This window comes from Schistocerca nitens, chromosome 5, assembly GCF_023898315.1.
Source record: "Schistocerca nitens isolate TAMUIC-IGC-003100 chromosome 5, iqSchNite1.1, whole genome shotgun sequence".
NCBI classification, from domain to species: Eukaryota; Metazoa; Arthropoda; class Insecta; order Orthoptera; family Acrididae; genus Schistocerca; species Schistocerca nitens.
The window spans coordinates 16,662,096-16,682,459 of record NC_064618.1 but is presented as its reverse complement, the minus strand read 5'-3'; the positions used below and the strand labels follow the sequence as shown (position 1 = coordinate 16,682,459).

At 45.4% G+C, this 20,364-nt stretch overlaps 1 protein-coding gene across 7 annotated transcripts in view; it reads right to left on the bottom strand.

The window, feature by feature from the left end:
- Positions 1-20,364, bottom strand: part of LOC126260094 (kinectin-like) — a 353,744-nt gene that overhangs the window by 143,799 nt on the left and 189,581 nt on the right. For all 7 annotated transcript variants that reach the window (XM_049957313.1, XM_049957309.1, XM_049957310.1 and 4 more), the window contains one exon: positions 17,581-17,844. In XM_049957313.1, the coding sequence (XP_049813270.1) occupies positions 17,581-17,844 (264 nt within the window). The remainder of the gene's footprint in view (positions 1-17,580; positions 17,845-20,364) is intronic.

Here is a 20,364-nt window from a genome sequence, read left to right as displayed (position 1 = left end):
TTATGTCGAAAGAAGAAGAAGAAGAACCGTATCAGTCACCTTCAGATGAGACTTACATAAATTGCTGTTGGTTTGTCATGACACACACACACACACACACACACACTACTTTACAAAGTAAATGGCAAAGGAAGCTGGAATTTTAACACCAGTAACTGCTACACATACATAAATTTCTACATGCCTCACCTGAAATGGATCAATAACTGGTTCATAGAAAGCTAGTAACATTCCATAGGTGATAGGTCATTCAATACTTGTTGATTCCAACTAAACCAAATGCAGCAAACACACATTTTCACCTCTTTTGTGACTTATTTGAATAATTAACTGGTTGGCTGGCTAGTTGGGGTTAAGGACCCAAACAGCAAGGTCATCAGTTTCTCATTCGTGTGACAGTCTATACAGAGTTAGTGACACCCGATAGCAATCTGGTCGAATGGAGATAGTTTGGCTGGTCTGCAACCCAAAAGGCCAGAGATCAGACGAGGGCCTCCCTCCAAGACTTATCTGCAGTAGAAGGAACTTCCCTGTGCCTGACTCACTCCCATCCAGGACAATGTGTAGGGCAAGACCGTAATGAAATAAACAATCCCTTCAAGTCGCATAAAGAGGAGATCAGTAATAACAAAAGTGAAAAGGCTAAATGCATAATCAACAGGGGTATGACCAAAAATTACAAAACAAGTTGCAAGAAATAATCATGCCAATAATTTGATTGACACAGTCAAGAGGTACCACGGTGCAGCGTGCAGCAGGAGATGTCCATCCCACAACTGTCTGACCCCAAACCGGATATAGTTAAAGTATTGGAGGTATGAATTAAGCAACACCTTCAGTCACAATTTTTTCATGTTTTATTAACTACATGATGCATTTCGGACACTGTGGGTCCATTGTCAGGTGTAATTTGTCTTAATACATGTTTTATTTCTTCTCCAGAATGATGTGAAATGCATATTTCTGTCATTAAAAGATTTACTGTTAGGTTATGAGTTTTGTAAGTCGAACACGGAAAATATGTGCAAAATAGTGGAAAATGAACAATGTAAACTTACCAAATCATCTATGGAAAGCATTTTTAACGTTTTAGTGCCAGCAAACATTCATTCTGTGGCTGATGTGGTAAGTTCATTTTCCTCTATTTTGCACATATTTTCTGCTTTCGACTTACGAAATTCATAACCTAACATTAAACCTTTTTGTGACAGGACTATCCATTTCGCCTCATTCAGGAGAAAAATAAAACATGTATTAAGACAAATTACACCTGACGATGGACCCAAAGGGTCTGAAATGCATCGTGTAGTTAATAAAACATGAAAAAGTTGTAACTGAAGGTGTTGTTTAATTCATACTGTCAATGTTTTGAATACAGTCACTTTCAAAGCTGCAAAATATGGAGAAAATTAAAATAAAAAAAAATACGACCACACTCGGCGAGAGCAAAAACAGCATCTTGAATACTGCGCACCAAAGGGTCCCGAGAAAAACACTGGTCAAGTGCTTGCAATCCACTGAGGGAGTCACTGCATATGACAAATGACTCCCCAGGGCAGGAGGAAAGGCGAGCGAGTGCACGATAAAGAGCAACCAGCTCCGCAGTGAAAACACTGCTCTCACAAGGCAGGGAATGCTGCTCAACGTAGTTGCCGTGGATGAAAGCAAACCCAGTGCGTCCATCGACCACAGAACCACCAGTGTAGACTACATCTGCATCGCGAAATGAGGCAAGGAGAGCCAGGAATTTTTGATGAAGACTGGCAGGTGGAATGGAGGACTTGGAGTCGCAGGACAAATCCAAGCAAAGCCGCAAGTGAGGGAGGGACCAAGGAGGGGTAGAAGAAGAGGGCCGTAAGGATGGAGGAAGGGGAAAGGACTCGAATGATGAGAGAAGGGAATGAACGTGGACCGCGATCAGGAGACCCAACATAGGCCGCCGTCATGGGGAGGGGAGTGTAGAAAATGGAAAAAGGAGCCTGCGGTTTGGGTAGTCGGACGAGGCATGGACGTGGGAGATGTAAGACGCAAGCAACTGTTGTCTGTGGAATCGTAGGGGAGGGATTCCAGCTTCTACAAGAAGGCTAGTCACCAGACTAGTGTGGAAGGCACCTGCCGCCAGTCCGACACCACAATGGAGAATAGGGTCGAGGATCTGCAACGCTGAAGGTGCTGCTGAGTCATACACCACGCTCCCATAGTCGAGACGGGACTGGACTAAGACCTTATAGAGCTGTAGGAGGGTTGTTTGCGCAGCCCCCCAAACTGTGTGGACGAGGCAGCAAAGGATGATGAGGTGCCGCCAGCACCGTTATTTAAGCTCTCGAAGATGAGGTGTCCAAGTGAGCTGAGTATCAAACAGCATGCCAAGGACGCGATGCGTCTCCTCAATATGAAGGAGTTCATTGGCAAGGTAGAGCTCTGGATGGAGGTGGACCGTGCGACGATCACAGAAATGCACCACTCGGGTCTTGGAGGCTGAGAACTGAAAGCCATGGTTGGATGCCCAAAAATGTGCCTTACAGATAGCTCCCTGCAGCTGCCGTTCAGCGACACTGATGCTTGGGGAACTGTAATAAAGACAAAAGTCATCGGCATATAGAGAGGAACAGACCGATGAGCCCACCGCAGCCGCAAGACCATTAATCGCCACCAAAAAGATGGGAACACTGAGAACTGAGCCATGCGGGACACCGTTCTCCTGAATATGAGCAGAGCTAAAATATGTGCCAACCCGAACCCGAAAGAAGCGATTGGAGAGGAAATTCCATAGAAAAATCAGAAGTGGACCCCGTAAGCCCCATTCGTGCAGCATAGCAAGGATATGATGGTGCCAGGTGGTATCGTACGCCTTCTGAAGATCAAAGAAAACAGCAGCTAGATGTCCTCGCCGAGTAAAAGCTGTACGAATAGTCGACTCTAGCGAGACTAAATTGTTGATCGCTGAGCAGCCCTGACGGAAGGCCCCCTGTTGATGGGCTAGGAGGCCCCAAGCTTTGATGATCCACATGAGCTGCCGACTCACCATCCGTTCCAGGAGTTTGCACATAACGTTGGTAAGGCTGATAGGGTGATAGCAACCAACCACCAGTGGATCTGCACCAGGTTTCAGCACCGGGATGGTAACGTTATCCTGTCAATGAGTTGGGAAAACACCCTCCATCCAGATGCGGTTAAACAGGGCGAGTAATTCACCCTGACAGTGCGCCAAGAGATGGCGAAGAAACTGGTTGCGAATTTGGTCTAGACCTGGAGAGGTATCGGGGCAAGCTGTAAGGGCACTTTGGAACTCCCATTCACTAAACAGGGCGTTGTATCGTTCCCAACGGTGCGTGCAAAACGACAACTGCGTACGCTCAGCCTGCTCTTTAATGGCGCGGAATTCTGCGCTGTAGCCTGCTGTCGCGGAAATACGAGCAAAGTACTCTGCCAGATGATCGGCGATGGCAATTGGGTCAGTACAAAGTGTACCCCGAAGAGAGAGGCAAGGGACAGATGCATGAGGGTGAAAGCCAAAAATGTGCCAAACCTGCGAGCACAACTGAGATGGGGAGGTGTGAGAACCTAAGGTGGCAATATATCGTTCCCAGCAGTCCTGTTTGCTCCGCCAGATTAACCGCCGAGCCCGGGCCTGCAGCCGTTTAAAGGCAACCAGATTCTCTAGGGAAGGATGACGCTGGTGTCGCAGGGATCGCCGACGGTCCCGGATAGCTTCTGCAATCTTTGGTGTCCACCAAAGGGACTGACTTACACCTTAGGGTACTTGACGAACAGGGGACAGTTGCCTCGCAGCAGAAACAATGGCCATAGTGACCTCGTCCACAGCCAAATCAATGTCACCAGGTTGCGGAGCAATGGCCATAGTAGCTGAGGTGTAGGCTGCCCAATCAGCACTACGAAGAGACCATCGTGGGAGCTGGTCAGGGTGTTGGGATTGAAAAAGAGAAACCAGGATAGGAAAGCGGTCGCTACAACAGAGGTCGTCGTGGACCCTCCAACTGAGGTGTGGAGGAAGACCTGGGCTACTAAGAGTATGTGCCATGAGTCAAGCTAAAATATGTGGGAGCACCAGTGTTAAGGAGGCAAATGTCCTGCTGTGCCAAGAGAGCCTCAACGTTCCTACCCTGGCCGGAGATCTGGGCATTTAAGTCCCCCAAAAGGAGGAATGGCGGGGGGAGCTGGGCAAACAAGGCCAGCTAGGTCAGCAAGAGGGACAACCTCATCCGGGGGAAGGTAGAGGGAACTGATGGTAAGTTCCACTCCTGCCCGGATTCTAACAGCCACAGCCTCAAAGAGCTGTGTGAAGTGGCAATGGGGCACTAGGAACAGTAGCAAGAACATAAACACAGACACCGCCAGACACCCTGTTGTATTCTACATGGTTCTTATAGTAACCCCGGTAGCCACAGAGGGAGGGGATCCGCTGAACAGGAAACCAGCTTTCCTGTAGGGCCAGACAAGCGGCAGGGAAGCGGCACAAAAGCTGTTTCAACTCAGCAAGGTGGTGGAAAAAAACCATGGCAATTCCAATGAAGGATAATGGTATCCGACTGTGAAGACATGAAAGAACCTGGGAAGGGGGATAGGTTATGCCTTAGAAGCGCTCGCCGCCACCGATTGCTAAGTAGCCTGATTAACTTCCACAGGAGCTGCGGGTCAAGCAACATCTAGCTCCTGAGGGGACGCTAGATGCTCCACATCATCTTCAGGTGCAGTGGTGAACTCCTTTTCTGTCTCTATGTCCTCCTCCTTTTGCTTTTTCTTCTTTTTGGTAGGGTCCCGTTTGTCCCTCGGTTTATCAGGCTGGGTGGGCTTTTCCCACCCAGTCTCATGGACTGAGGAAGACCTGGAAGCCCTATGGCCCTCAGGTGGTGGCTTTTTCAGCCACTGGCTGACATCTGGAGGGGCAGTAACCGTGGAAGGGAGGGCACCAAGTGATCCGTTCCGTGCGAGGGGAGCCGGAGGAGGCGGGCACTTCTCCGATGCAGATGTGGGGACTCAAGTCCCCAAAGGAGGAGGGGTTGTTACTCCCGATGTTGATAACATGGGAGCAATGGAAGAGGGTGTTCCCCCAACTACCTGGGGGGCAGGAATAGACGGCCGGGCTGGAGGGCCCACAAAAAGCGGCTGAGCTTGGGGGCTCGTCGCCAGGGACGGCGACATTGAAGCTGCTGCAGCAAACGTTGATGAAATGCGCACAGGGTGAAGTCAGTCGTACTTGCGTTTAGCCTCTGTGTAAGTGGGCCTGTCCTTGGTCTTATACACCACAATCTTCCGTTCTTTTTGATAAACCACGCAGTCTGACGAGAAAGGTGAATGTTTCTGTCCACAGTTTACACAAACAGGGGGCGGCAAACACGGGACGTTGGGGTGGGAGGCACGTCCACAATCCCGACAGGTAGGGTTGGCGTCACATCTCTATGACACATGCCCAAACCCCCAAAGCAGCGCATGGGAGGAGAGACGTAAGGCTTAACACCACATCGATATATCACCACCCTGACCTTCTCGGGCAGGGTGTCTCCCTCGAAAGCCAAGATGGAGCCGCCGGTGGGGACTCTACCATCTTTAGGTCCCCTGATGACACGTCATACAAAGTGGACACCGTGGCGTTCCAGATTTGCACAAAGCTCGTCGTCAGACTGCAACAACAGTTCACAAAGAAAAATTAGTCCCTCAACCATATTGAGGCTCTTATGAGGAATGGGGACTGCAACATCAGCGAGCTTGTCACAAGCAAGCAATGCCTGTGACTGTGCTGGGGATGCTGTCTGTATGAGGATTGCTCCAGACCTCATTTTAGACAGGCCTTCAACTTCTCCGAACTTGTCCAAAAATTTTTCCACAAAAAACTGAGGCTTTGTGGTCAGAAAAGAGTCCCCATCTGTTCAGCTGCAAACCAGAAATCGAGGAGAATATGTCTCACCAGGTAATTTAGATCGCTGTTCCTCCCCTGGTGTGGACAGGGAAGGGAACGATTGGAGGTCATACTGTAAACCATTGATCTTTCCTTTCTTAGAGACTCGTGCTTGCACACTATTTGTATTTCGTTTCATGGTGGTCCCACGAGCAGCTAGAGGAAGGAATGTCCACCCAGACAGAGCCGCACTTGCTTGGGTAAGCCTAATACAACCGGGGGGCGGCAGATTTCCCAGAGGTCACCCGTCAGCAACTGTTGTACCTCAACAGCCATGCGTCTCCTCGGCGTGCAGCACACCTTGAGATTGAGGTTTTTTTTTTATAGAGGTTTATACCAATCTCGCGACCCAGGCAGTTAAGCCAATATCCCCAGGCTCTGTACCGTACAACGTTCCACTGTCTTGCCTTACGGTGGTCGTTTAAGCACACTCAGAGCTTACGGTATGGAGGACTGGTGGCGCTTCCCAGTCCCCAGCTCAGGGACCCCGGGGTCGCCAAGCCTGTACCCAGCAACTTAATGCTGACCCCCCCTGAGGGAATTTATTTATAAGTCAACAACAGAATTTAAGTTACAAAACAATTACTAATTACACCATATAACAAAAGATATTAACTAGGAATAGTCAAAATAAACCAGGAAATTAATTACATACACAAAACTGAGTACAAAATTAGATCTGGTGTTATATTCTTTTTTGAAAATGCAAATTATACTTGTCTATGTTAATGGTAATTAGTTAAAAGTAAAAAAAAAAAAAATGAATTTTAAGGAGGCACATGGCAAAAAAGAGGGGGGGGGGGTAAAAATATCTCAGCTGGGGGGGGGGGGGGGGTTAAAATATCTCAGCTTGCTTTGACACAGGTCCTGCGAGTCTCAGTCTGGCACACAGTTTTAATCTGCCAAGAAGTTTCACAGCAGCACACGCTCCACTGCAGAGTGAAAATTTCATTCTGGGTTGTGAGGTTTTCATCAAGAACTGATGCACAGGTAGAAACACCACCACAAAGGGTATTATCTGGGATCAGGAGGCACATGCTGCTGAGGACGAGTGAGAAAGTGATTCCAGTATTCCTTCTTACTGCAGTTATACAGATAGTGAGACTGCATAGAGTTGCTTAAAAGTGAAGAAGGCAATCCGCAAATATTGGTGCCTAAGATTTAGCGCACCTATGCGCTGTATGCGTATGTGCACGTGCGTTCATGTAGCGTACGTGCACGTGCGTTCGTGTATCTGATGGGTGCCCAATGGCAAGGTCATCAGCGCCCTTACACTTATGAGAACAAACGAATGTGGAGATGAACTAAAAGTGTTGTGCATGCATGCACTCGAAATGACCACAGTCACTCTGTAACAGATGCACTCTCACATGCACTAAAATCAATCAGAAGGAAAGAGAGTTAATCAAGAAATTAAAACACAGAGAAAACAAAACACAGAAGAACTAAAAGATAAGCACAGGGACATACGACTGGCTGACCATTTACAAAAACTAGGGTGAGTCAGTCACCATTTGACACATTAAGAACATCTTGTTAAAAACAATGGACAATTCACAAAACTTTAAAACCCTAACCACATTCGTTTTATCATTACATAAAATAGACAGCAGATCCATGGCATATCAGCCACAGTCCACTGGTCGGCAAATAAAATGCAGTCCAATAAAATGTGGTGCACCGTGATCTGCACGCCAGAAGCACCACATATTGGAGGGTCCTCTCACTGGAGTAAGAATCCACGTTTCATAGGGCTGTGGCCTATGTGAAGATGAGTAAGAAGGACCTCGTCTCAAACGTGGCTAGAAGGAAGTTCTCCACGGCTGAGTTGTGGGCTTGATGACACAGTGCTTGTTATCTGTCACTGCCAGCCTCTCATCTTTCCATCAACACATGACTTTGTACAACAACAGTGAGGTGATAGCATGCAGGAGGATAGCACACAGAAATACCAGAGGATCACGACACGCCTCCTTGGCTGCTCGATCTGCCATTTCATTCTCTGCAATTTTAATGTGCCCAGGTACTCAGCAGAATGACCTCTCATTCCCCATTTGTAGTTGCAGTAGGGCATCCGGAATATTCTGGGCTACTGTACCTGCTGGGTACAAATGTTGGAGAGAGTAAAGGGTGCTCAGATAATCTGAGCAGATGAGAAATCTAACACTGGGAGAATGTCCCACCTGCTCCAGTGCTTGCAAGATTGCATATAGTTCTGTGTCAAAGACAGTAAATTTTGGAGACAGACTGTCCTTGAGGACACGATCTGGGAAAATGACAGAGCAACCACCAGAGCCCCCTGCTTAGACCCATCTGTAAAAACAGCTACAGGGTTGTGGTACTCAGATAAAATATCAGAGAATATTGCATTAAAAATGGAAGCAGGAGTGCTATCTCCCCTGTACTGCACCAAATCTAAAATCACTGTGGGCCTCTCCAGCAACCTGGGTGGCACACGGTCAAAACCCTGGATTTGGGGTCATAGTGGCACCACATTGAGTGACTCCAGCACATGCTGCACGTGGATCCCAAACACCATCGTGGCTCATGGACAGGTGTTCCAGAGGTGGACAAGAAACAGTATGTTGTGTGGGTGAATATGGAGCTGCAATGAACTTACAGGCGTGGCACACCATGAGAAGCTGGCACCGGATGGTAAGTGGCGGTTTCCCCTCCTCAGCACAAATGATAGGTATGGGACTGGTCTGATAAGCACCCATGGCCAAATGAATTCCCTCATGATGGACAGTGTCAATGATGCACAAGTAAGAGGGCCTCGCTGACCCATACACCGTGCAACCATAGTCCAGCTGCGAATGCACAAAAGCCCGATAAAACTGAAGGAGACATACCCTGCCTGCTCCCCAAGACCTGTGGCAAAGGCACTTTATGATGTTCAGTGCGTTCAGGGTTCTGGCTTTCAGGTCTTGCAGGTGTGGTAACCACGACAATCGGTAGTCAAAAATGAGGCCCAGAAACCGCACTGGGTCTCTAAAATGTGGGATGGTGTCCCCACATTCAAGGCAGGCAAATTAAAAAGATGAATGAGAATGATTAAAATGAACACACAAAGTTATCTGCAGAAAACTGGAAACCCATCTTTGCAGCCCACTCCTCTAACTGCAGCACTGTAACTTACAACTGATGGTTCGCCATTGCAACTCAGGAGGAGGAACAGAAAACAGCACAATCATCGAAAAATAAGGAGCACTGTACAGGACTCCTTACCATAGATGTGATACTGTAGATGGCTATGGCGAAGAGGGTAACACTTAAAACGCTGCCCTGAGAACACCAATCTCACGCTCAAATTGATAAGACAACGTGTCACCAACTCAGGTCCTAAAAACTGCTGAGGCAGGAAAGACCATATGAAGCTGGGGAGTTGGCCACGAAAGCCTCATTGATGCAGTTGTGTGAGAATACAGTGTCTCCAAGTAGTATCGTATTCCTTGCTTATATTGAAGAATATGTCAATACAGTGATGCTGAAGGATGAAAGCCTGCTTGAATAGCCGCCTCTAGGAGGGTCAGATTGTCGACAGTGGACCAAAATCTTCGGAATGCACACTGAGAATGGTTAAGGAATTGCCTGGTCTCTAACAACCAGACCAGACGACGGTCAACCATTTGTTCCACGGTCTTCCCTACACAGCTCGTTAAGGTGATACTCTGGTAACTACTGGGACATGTGCAGTCTCTTCCTGGTTTGAGGAGAGGGATCATAATTGCCTCCCACCAACAGTTAGGGAAGTTGCCTGTCTGCCATATTAGATAAAAACATTTGAGGAGGATGTCCCTTGATGCTGCTGGCAATTGTCAAAGCATGCAGCACTGGATTTGGTCACTACTGAGTGCAGTGTGACGAACCTCAGTCAGTGCTGATTCTAGCTCCCACATGGAGAAAGGGGAGTTGTAGGTCTCAGAACTGTTGGACCTGAAATCCAACTTTTCCCTCTAAACAGGCGCACAATAGTGACAAAATGCCGGATCCTGGCTTGCAGTGGCGGTAGTTTGTGCAAAATGTTCGGCCAGCATCTGAACAATGTCTCTGAGTACTGTTTGGAAGTGCCCCTGTTTCAGCACTGCTGTTATTGGTAAACAGCTGCATTGGCTTCCAATACTTTCACAGAAGAAGTGGAACAATTGATGTAGTCCAGGAACACTTGCCATGACATTGTCTTACTCTCCCTAATGATGCAGTGAGTCTTGGCCCTCGTGACTCGAAAGGCCCTGCTGTCGATTGGCATTTAAAATGTCGAAGAGCCACATGTCTTTCCTGGACCATGGAACAGCACTCATCTGGCCACCAAGGTACTGGTTGCCTCCTAAGATGACCTGAGGACTGTGGGATGGACAGGCCAATGGTGCGATGGATTACTCATGTGATGTGGTCCAGCCACCCTCGGATGCTGTTACAGTGTTCGAACACAGCCAGCTGGCTGAAATGCATCCAGTTAGCCCTGACGACCATCCATTTTGGGGGTTTAACTCCAGGTGGTGAGCCATTTAGTAGGTGAAGGAGGATTGGGAAATGGTGACTGGAATGAAGGTTGTCAATGACCTCCCACTGAACAGAGTCAGCGAGGGCGGGAGAACAGAAAGAGAAGTCGATGGCTGAGAACGACCCAGTAACAGTAAATAAATGTGTATGAGTACCTGTGTTGAGGATGCACAGCTTGTGAGACATCATGAGGCCCTCCAAAACCCAACCCCGAGGGCAAGTACTGGTCGGGCACCACAGGACATGAGGGGCATTGAAGTCTCCCAGGAGGAGGAACGGTCATAGGAGTTGTGCGATAAGATCTGTGAGAGCCTCAGAGTCTTGTGCATCTTGCAGAGGTAAATGCAGTGAGCAAACAGTGATCATTCGACACACATGAATTTGAACTGCAGCTGCTTGGCCCTTTCCCCCAATAGGTCATCCTTGTGGTATAGCGTATATCCATCCCTGTAGCACAGGGGCACCTGTATCTTTAAAATGCATTTATTGTAAGCAAAAGCACAAGGGACGTGCCTGTGCTAGGAGTTTCAGTTCCTCCACATGAGACCTGAACTCATTTTATGTTCCACTGTAGTATGGAAGCCATGTCATCAGTGTGGTTTTAATTTACTTTCTTTGCACCGGGGAGGTGTCGCACTTTAAGAGCGAGGGGGATTGGAAGGGCTGCCTGGATCCAAGGCATCTAACTCCACGATATCCTCCTCATCAGTCAGACGGCAAAGAATGACGTCTGACAGAGCTCAGGACAGCTTTTGACCCAAATGTCATGAGCCATTTCCTGCATCCTGTCAGTTTGAGGATGAAGGGGAAAGGGGGCGTTGAGAGGCACTCTGCTTTCCTTGTACCTTCTGGATGCTCGCTGTGGAACTGTTGCTGGTCTTTCTTGGTGTAGCTGCATGGATTGCTTTGTCCTTACTCTTTTACCCTTGACATGTACACGTGCAAGTACAGGTACTTGTGGTGGATACAAACATACTACACATTGTCTGTGTCAAAGCGTCCACCTTGGGAACAGGTTTCTGCACCTTGGATGAATATGAGGTGGCAAAGACAAGGGGGTTTCATTACCATATAGTTTTTTTTAGCTTCGGCATATGGGATTCACTTGGTCACTTATCTCCTGTATTTTGCGTTCTTCATCAAAAACAGGGCAGTCTCAGCTCCAGACTGGGTGGTTCCCAGAGCAGCTGATGCAGATCGCTGGAGACAGGTAGACAGTCCCAGCATCATGAGCAGCTTTTCTGCAGTTCCCACAGATCACTTCACCTCCACAACTCATGGGTGTATGGCCAAAATGCTAGCATTTATAGCACCGCATAGGGTATGGAACGTAAGGCCGAACATGAAGTTGAAGGAACCCCGCAATAAGACGTTTAGGTGGTGTCGGAGAATTGAATGTGACAATGAAAGTGGTAATCTTTTCAGTTGCTCCACTATTCTTGTGCATTCATTGCTCCACATTGACTATTCCCTGGGATGCCCATTCTTGTGTCCATGTCCATGTCCATGTCCATGTCCATGATACCTCTGCATGTGACAACAGTCTTACTGGAGTTGAGGAAGGTCTACCTGCTTTGACCTGTTAGTTTTGACCAACAATGAGCCATTATGCAATTGTTTTATAGATTTTAACGTTCCACCAAGGCCTTCCAAACCCTTATGGATATAAAAGGGGGACACTTTCAAATGTCCCCTCTTTCCTCTTTATCACCAAAAACATGTTGTTATTCATGACTCCATGAGCCCTGTTACTGCAGTCCAAAGTACTCTTATCAGGAGGACTAGCCTCTCTCATTCTTTTGAATAAATGGGTATGAATACTCCCAGGCAGTATACCATTCCTGCTGGGAGGAGAAGGTGGCGATTTCGAGGGTTCCATCTCAGTCCCACAAGCAGCTAGGGAAACAAGGGTCCACTCAGACAGAGCCCCATGTGCCTGAGTAAGCCTTATACAACTGAGGTGTGGCAAGTCGCTCAAAGGTTGCCTGCTAATGACTGTTCCACCTCAACAGCCATGCATCCCATCAGAATACAGCACACCTTGAGATTGAGAAGTTTTTTATTGAGGTTTATCCTGTTGTCATGATCCGGGCGGTCATGCCAAGATCCCCGTTCCCTGAGACACACAACATTCCACCACCGTACGGCACAGTGGTCGGTGAGGCATGCCCAGAGCTTACAGTGACAGGGGATTGGTGGCACTTACCAGTCCCCAGTTCAGGAAATCTGGGGTCACCAAGCCCGTACCCAGCAAATCAATGCTGAGCCCGTGAGGGCCTGAGAAGCTGCGGGACCCCACAACAATAGTGCATGTGTGTGTCGTTCACGGTACCAGCTGCCAGTGAAGGGGCCTGTAGAAAATAGGACAGCAGTTCCAGTGGTGGAGGTGATTGCAATGGAAGATGTCTCTGACAATATCGTCGAAACAATCTGATACTGATAAGATGAAGGTAATGGCAGGTTGATACAACTGCCAGTTTGCTCTTTGGAAAGCCCAATATGGCAATTGTTCCATCAGCTGGTGACAAGGAAGTGACAGGATCACCAGAACATGACAGCTGTCACAAATATTGCCCTAGGATGACCACTGCAGCAAGGCCTCGGAATTGAAGGAAGAGACCATTAGGTCATTGGAGGGGGAGTGTTTATTGCAGTTGACAAAAAATTGTTTCTACTGAAGTCAAAGTTGAGTGTGACAGTGAAGTTATCTGGTCACATATAACAGGTCTAAGTGAAACTAAGCTAATTGCTGGATGATTCTACCAGCCACCCAATTCTGCTGTGACAGTTCTAGAGTCGTTCAAAGAATGTCTATTATGGTCAGCAGCAAGTAAATACCCACATAATGTCTTACTAGTTGGAGGCAACTTTAAATCACTGACTATCTAGCTACAAACAGGCCGGACCTTACTGCCAATGTCAGTAAAGAAACAGGAATTAGTGATCATGATGTCATTATAGCAACTATGGTTATGATGGTTAATAAATCAGTTAAGAAGGCTACGAGAGTGCTTCTACTAGAAAGAGCAGATAAGCAGTCATTAGCACCTCACTGAGTTCTAGTTAGAGGAATTACGGGAAAAGTTTAAGCACATTGTAAAAGCGTGGTCTGAAGAATTATCTGCCTAGTAATTGGATGAAGGATGGGAAAAGACCCACCATGGTTTATTAGATTCAGATAACATCAAGGAAACAGAGGCTGATGCACTCCTGGTTCAAAGGAGAATGCAAAAATGATTACAAGCAAATGTTACTAGAGGTACATGTGTCCGTGAAAAGATCTATGGGTGAAGCACACAACTACTACCATCGTCATATCTTTGCAAAAGATCTGGCAGAGAACCCGAGACAATTCTGGTCCTATGTAAAATCACTAAGTGGGCCTCAGGCTCCCATCCAGTCACTTGTTGACCAGTTGGGTGTGGCAGTTGAAGATAGCAAAATGAAAGCCCAAGTTTCAAATTTAACATTCAAAAAATCATTCACATAGGAGAATCATACAAGCATACCATCGTTTGACCATCGAACAGGCTCCCATATGGACGACATAGTAATACGAATTCCTGGTGTAGAGAAACAATTGAAGAAGCTAAAACAAATAAGTCTCCAGGTCCACATGGAATCCTAATTTGGGTTTTCAAAGAGTACACTATGGCACTGGCCCCTTTTATTGTGAATCTCTATCCCAGCACCGAGTCTCAAGTGATTGGAGAGAAGCTCAGGTGACTCCTGTGTATAAGACGGGCAAAAGAATGGGCCCACACAATTACAGACCTGTATCCTTAACACTGGTTTGCTGCAGAATCCTTGTACATATTCTTAGTTCAAATACAATAAATCCTCTTGGGACCAAGAAGCCAGCCAAGAAACCAGCATGGTTTCAGAAACCATCACAAGTGTGAAACTCAACTTACCCATTCCATATTTCTAGATTTCCAAAAACTGTTTGACATGTTGCCCCACTGCAGGCTCTTAAAGAAGGTATGAGCATATGGAATAGGTTCACTGATATGTGAGTGGCTCAAAGACGGCAAGTGTTCATCAGAAATATCATCAGGAGTGCCCCAGGGAAGTGTGACAGGACTGTTATTATTCCCTATATACATAAATGATCTGGCAGAAAGGATGTGCAGCAAATCTGCAGTTGTGTTTGCTGATGATGCTGTGGTGTACAGTAAGGTGTTGAAGTTGAGTGACTCTAGGTGGATACAAGATGACTTAAACTAAATTTCTACTGGGTGTAGGAAAATTTAAGTTAATGCAGATGAGTAGGAAAAACAAACCTGTAAAGTTTGCATATAGCATTCGTAGTGTCCTGTTTGACATCGTCACATCATTTAAACATCTGGGCATAACACTACAAAGTGATATGAAATGGAACAAGCATGTGAGGGTAGTGGTAGAAGAGATGAATAAACGACTTCAGTTTATTGAGAGAATTCTAGGAAAGTGTCATTCTCATCTGGAGACCACATATAGAACGACAGTGAAACCTATTCTTGAGTATTGCTTGAGTGTTTGGGGTCTGTATCACGCCAGATTAAAGGAAGACATAGGAGATATTTAGAGGTGGGCTGATAGATTTGTTACTGGTAGGTTCAAACAACATGCAAATGTTACAGAGATGCTTCGAATGCAGATGGGAATCCCTGGAGAAAAGACGACATTCTTTACACTATTGAGAAAAGTTAGGGAACCAGATGTTGAAGCTGATTGCAGAACAATTCTGTTCCCTCCAACATACTTTGTGTGCAAGACCACGAAGACAAGGTACAAGAAATTGGTGCTCATATGGAGGCTTATAGACAATTATTTTCAGTCATTCTATTTGCGAGTGGAAGAGGAAAGCAAATTGACTAGTATTGGTATGGGGTCCTTCTGCCAGGTGCCTTAAGGTGGACTGCAGATTATCAATGTAGATCTAGATGTCAACAGATATAAAGGTGCCAGGGAGAGCAATAGCGACTAGGGGCACTGGAATTGAGAAGACACAGACCACAAGCATCAAGAAGTTGGTAAACCAGGACACCTATACCAGGCGATGGAGAGTAATCCACGGCACGGTGGCCTGCATTGAAATCTACGAGGAGGTGAAGGTAGGAAGAAGGGACAGGCAAGGTGGAGGGCAGGGACAGTGGCCAATTCTAGGTGCCTAAATGCCCTGTCTGGGGGTAAATATATGTTGTAAATAGTAATCACTACAGTTGTTTGCACTCACGTTACAACCTACTCCACTGTGGTGCAGAGAGGAAATCACAAACAACATTGGTGCAAACCAATGTAGAGACCTCTCATGAGGCTCTCTCAGGGCCAGTTAGGTTCCGACAGCAGGTACGATAACTTCTGAGGGTTGGAGAGTAACAAACAGGAGGAAATTGGTGGTTGTAATTATAACAGGTGACAATAACATTCATTGCAGTTCCACTGAATTAACACTTCTAAGAGCATTCTGGCTAGGTGTGAAAGGTCTGAGTGGACAGGACACATCACTTGCCTGTTACCGGAACAATATCGACGAACACAGGTTCTGGGTCCAACGGCTCAAGACTACTACTTTTTATTCTTAGCTACATAAAAGGGTCATGACTTTTGGAAGCTATTCTCCACTGTGAGTGTAGGAACTGAGGAGGAGCGAGCAGTGTCGAGACCCTCCGGTCGTGGCTCCTCCAGCCACTGGCTGGTTGTATGTCTCGTCGTGTCTGCAAAAAATTTCCATAAAGTGAGCACTTTCGCCAGTAGACAATGTAGTTTGACGCTGCTTCTCCAATTGAGTGTGAGGAGTTGAAGTCCCCAAAGAGAGTGCTGCAGGGATCACATGTTGAAACCACTTATCTCTTTCCTGAACCAATTCAACTTATGTAACTACCAGAGGTCAACGTCAAGGTAATAATGGGAATAAGTACTCGAGGTACTGCCGATGACCTGGGAATAGAAATGGCAAAGTTTGATATCATTAGGATGGCATATAAGTGACTGCAGGCTTAAAAATATGACAGGCAACTGGAGACATTAAGCTCCCACATATTATGTTCTACAAATAAGGCAGCACACTCTGGGACCAAGGAGGGGTTAGGTAGGTGATCATATCAGCAATTGACACAGGATGGTGGGTGCTCACATGAGTATTTTTCCATGAAGCGCCCGACCACAGTCTTCACAAACGCAGTTATTTGTACAATGGGTAGACTTCTGTCCAGAGTTACGGCATTTAATAGACTGCAACGGGGCTGAGAAATACAACTTCACATCACAATGGTATACAATTACAGGGTGTTTCAAAAAGAATTCACACATTTCAAATTCATATATTTATTAAACTTTAAGATATACGAATATGAAACTTTAATTCCATATTTACAAACCTATCAAGTTCACATTACAGATGTTCAATATGTCCTCCATCAGTGATACAAACAATATCACATTGATACTCAAATTCCTCCGATACTCAGGCAAGCATGTCCTTCGTCACTGATGTTATGGCAGGTTCTTCAACTCTTCCAGGTTCTGGGGGAGTGGTGGTACACAAACGTTCCCTTTAACGAAACCCCACAAGAAGTAGTCAGAGGGTGTCAAATCTGGTGACCGAGGAGCTCAGCTCAGACACACTAAGTCGCTGGCTCCTTGACGGCCAATGCAAAGGTTCAGTAGATTTCATTTAGATATTCACGCACTTGGCAATTCCAGTGAGAGGGTACCTTGTCTTCTTGAAAAATGAAGTTGTCTTCATGTAGCCTCGGAAACAACCACTTTTGTAACATAGAGAGATATTGCTGACCATTAACCGTGTTTGCATCAAAGAAGAATGGGCCATAAACAAATGATCGGGATATAGCACAAAACACACTGACTTTGGGCGGATCTCATATGTTCAATGGCTGCATGTGGGTTCCGTAGGCCCCAAATTTGAACATTGTGTTTGTTTACCTGACCACTAACGTGGAAAGTCACTGCATCACTGAACACGATGCATTGTGCAAAAGTGTTATTATTGTCAATAGCATCAAGAATCTCATTACAAAATGCCACACGTTTGCATTTGTCATCAGGGCGCAGATGTGTACCTGAATTAATCTTCATTATTTCAAATAATGGCTAACAATAAACAATAATAAATGACCAGCAGCTGCAGAATACCCACAATTGTATAATACACTCACCTGAGTCTGCAAAGCACCATTTTCTTCTTGTAACCTCTGGGCTTCAAGTCTTGCATCATTCAGTGATACCAGCTGCTCTGCAAGTTTTTCATTCTCACTTCTTAATTTGTTTACTTCATTGCTGATTTCCATGAGTGATGCATATTTGGTGTTTAGACACTCATAACTCTCCTTCGCTTTATTGTTTTCATACTGTAACTCTACTTCTCGCTGTTGTGCATGCTGGAGACGACGTTCCAATTCAGCATTGATTACTCTGGTTTCCTGTTATCAAACATGACGAGTGAAACAAAACACACAAGACAATTGTGTATAAATAAGGCAAGGACATAAAACATGGAATATTTACTACACAACTATCACAAAACCTTAAAACTACTCCATTACGGGTATCTTTGCAGGCCAGCACATACACAATACTGCAGTTATGTGAGAGAACTGTTGACCAATGCTGAACTCCAGAAGGTGAAACATTTGTGCCAAAAGCCACTTACAAAAACAGACCGCACCATCCTAGATTTTCGTGCTCGAGGAGGAGGAAAGGGGCAACGGGAGGAAGGAGGAGCAGGTCACTCAAACCTTAAGGTGAGAGGAACCCCCTGTCATTGGAAAGGGGGACAAAGTAGGGTGCAAGGGCAGGGAGCAGATCACAGAGAGCAGGAGATCAAAGGTAGTATGTTACGAAGCACTGTCAGCTTCAGTCCAGAGAAAAGGATAAAAAAATTGATTAATAGGAAGAAGCTGAGAAATGAATAATGCAATTAAGGATAAGAGGGAGAGCGAAGTGGAGATGGGGCAAATGTGGAAAAGTGAAGGGAAATAGTTAAAACAAAATAAGTAAATAAAATGTAATGAAAAGATGATTATATGATGAAAGGAAAGTTCCTATCTCACGACTCTAGATTTTGGGGAAACTGTTATTGGGGGAAGGGGGTGGGGGTGGGGGTGGGGGTGGAGAGATATAGATGGCTCTCATGATGTACAGGCATGAACTAGAGAAAGTAGTAACCTTGGTAATGTTGTGTGGACTAGAGAAAGTAATAACCTTGGTAAAGTTGTGTGTTATGACACTGGAGACCTAAGTAGATCTGTAGGGTAACTGAGGGGATGGAAGGTCTAAGAGATGGTTTATGTTGAGAAATTAAGTGGTGGAGCAGATACATCTGCTATGGATACCTAGTCTCTAGGGAAGGCAGCATTCAATGTTGAATGGCCAGCAACTGTCAAACTGTAGATACTGTTGCTTTCCGATCGGTTTTATATGGGCTGAATATCAGATGTAGGTCTCAGTGACGTAAAGGTCAATGCTGAGGAAGAGAACTGTGGATTCAGAACAGGACCAGGTACATTTGAGTTCAGGAAAGGAGTTAAAAGTCCTTCCTATTGTTACTGGTTTAAAGTTAATATAATCGCGACGTGGTGAGTTTTGCCTGCGTGAGCGAGATAGTTAGTCCTTGACTTAGCTTTGCTCCGTGCCGCGTGAAAAGTAAGAAAATCGGAATGTGAGAGGACTTTGTTAAGAGACAGGAAAACAAGAGGACATGTAGAAAGTGTGTGCAATGAAACAGTCAATGTTAGCCGCCATATTGTATAATTTGTGTTTTTTGAGATTCACAAGTGATATGTTATGTTAATGTGGAGTGTAGCAATGGCCTGAATACAGTCTATTGTATTTCAAAGGTAATTGTGCATATTTAATTTTGATCAAAGGATTCTGTGATGAACTAAAATGTACAACAAGCTTGTATAGGACTTCGAACATTTGGTGGTCGATGTTTGCTGTAGAACCTGCTTCAATAACACATCAAAAGCATAGAGAAAATTTTCTCCTAAAAAGAACTCATTTCACTCTAAGACAATCATCGAATGACCAAATGCGAATTTCAGTGTTCCAATTTGAGAAGATCCTATAGAAGTTTTCTTTCTCTTACGTTTCAAGAATTTTACAGGCAACCGTCGGAGTCGGCAGCTGTTCCTCCACCACACGCTGTGGGTATCGTCAATGCAGCTAGGGATATTGTCCTTCACAGACATACAAATGGAGACATTACACACACACTAGTCCAATAACAACAAGTTTAATATTACCAGCTTAAAACATTAATTTCTTTTTCTGAGCAGTAATATTATAAAAATGGCAATCGTGACAGGACCTACAAGGAGTGAAACATAGACACTGTCAAATATTTCGTGACCAAAAACAAATTAATACATTATCATTGAGTTATATGTACTGATGGTATCTATTGTGATTTGTAGTGATAAACGTGTATTTTATGTTATGTACATGTACTAATGTTGTGCTTTGTATAATTTCATGTACAAATGATGGAATCATTCTATATGAGCTACATCCGTCATCAGGCAGCCATGACAACACAGGTCCATCACATATGAACTTCATGCTGTTCTACTCTATAGTAAAGGCAAGCACAAAAATGACATGCTAACTCATTGCACACATTAGTCTCGTCTTTGTAGAGAATGACTGGGTTACGAATATTTGTAGATTTAGTTATTAGATTTTTTTTAGTATATATTAGTGATATATGTTTTTTGTTGTTGATGTGTTCACAATTGTGGAGAGATATTCTGGGGTATACTATCTGACGTGTATTTCTGTGAGAGTAAAGTAATTAAAAGAATAGTAAACAACTGAATTCTTATGGTTAAAACCAGATCACAGTTTAAAATGCAGAGGGAATAGGAATTGAATGTGCAGCCCAGTGGTGATGAACAAAATCCAGGGCAAATGGTAGATGCTGGCCAAGGAGAAACCAAAGA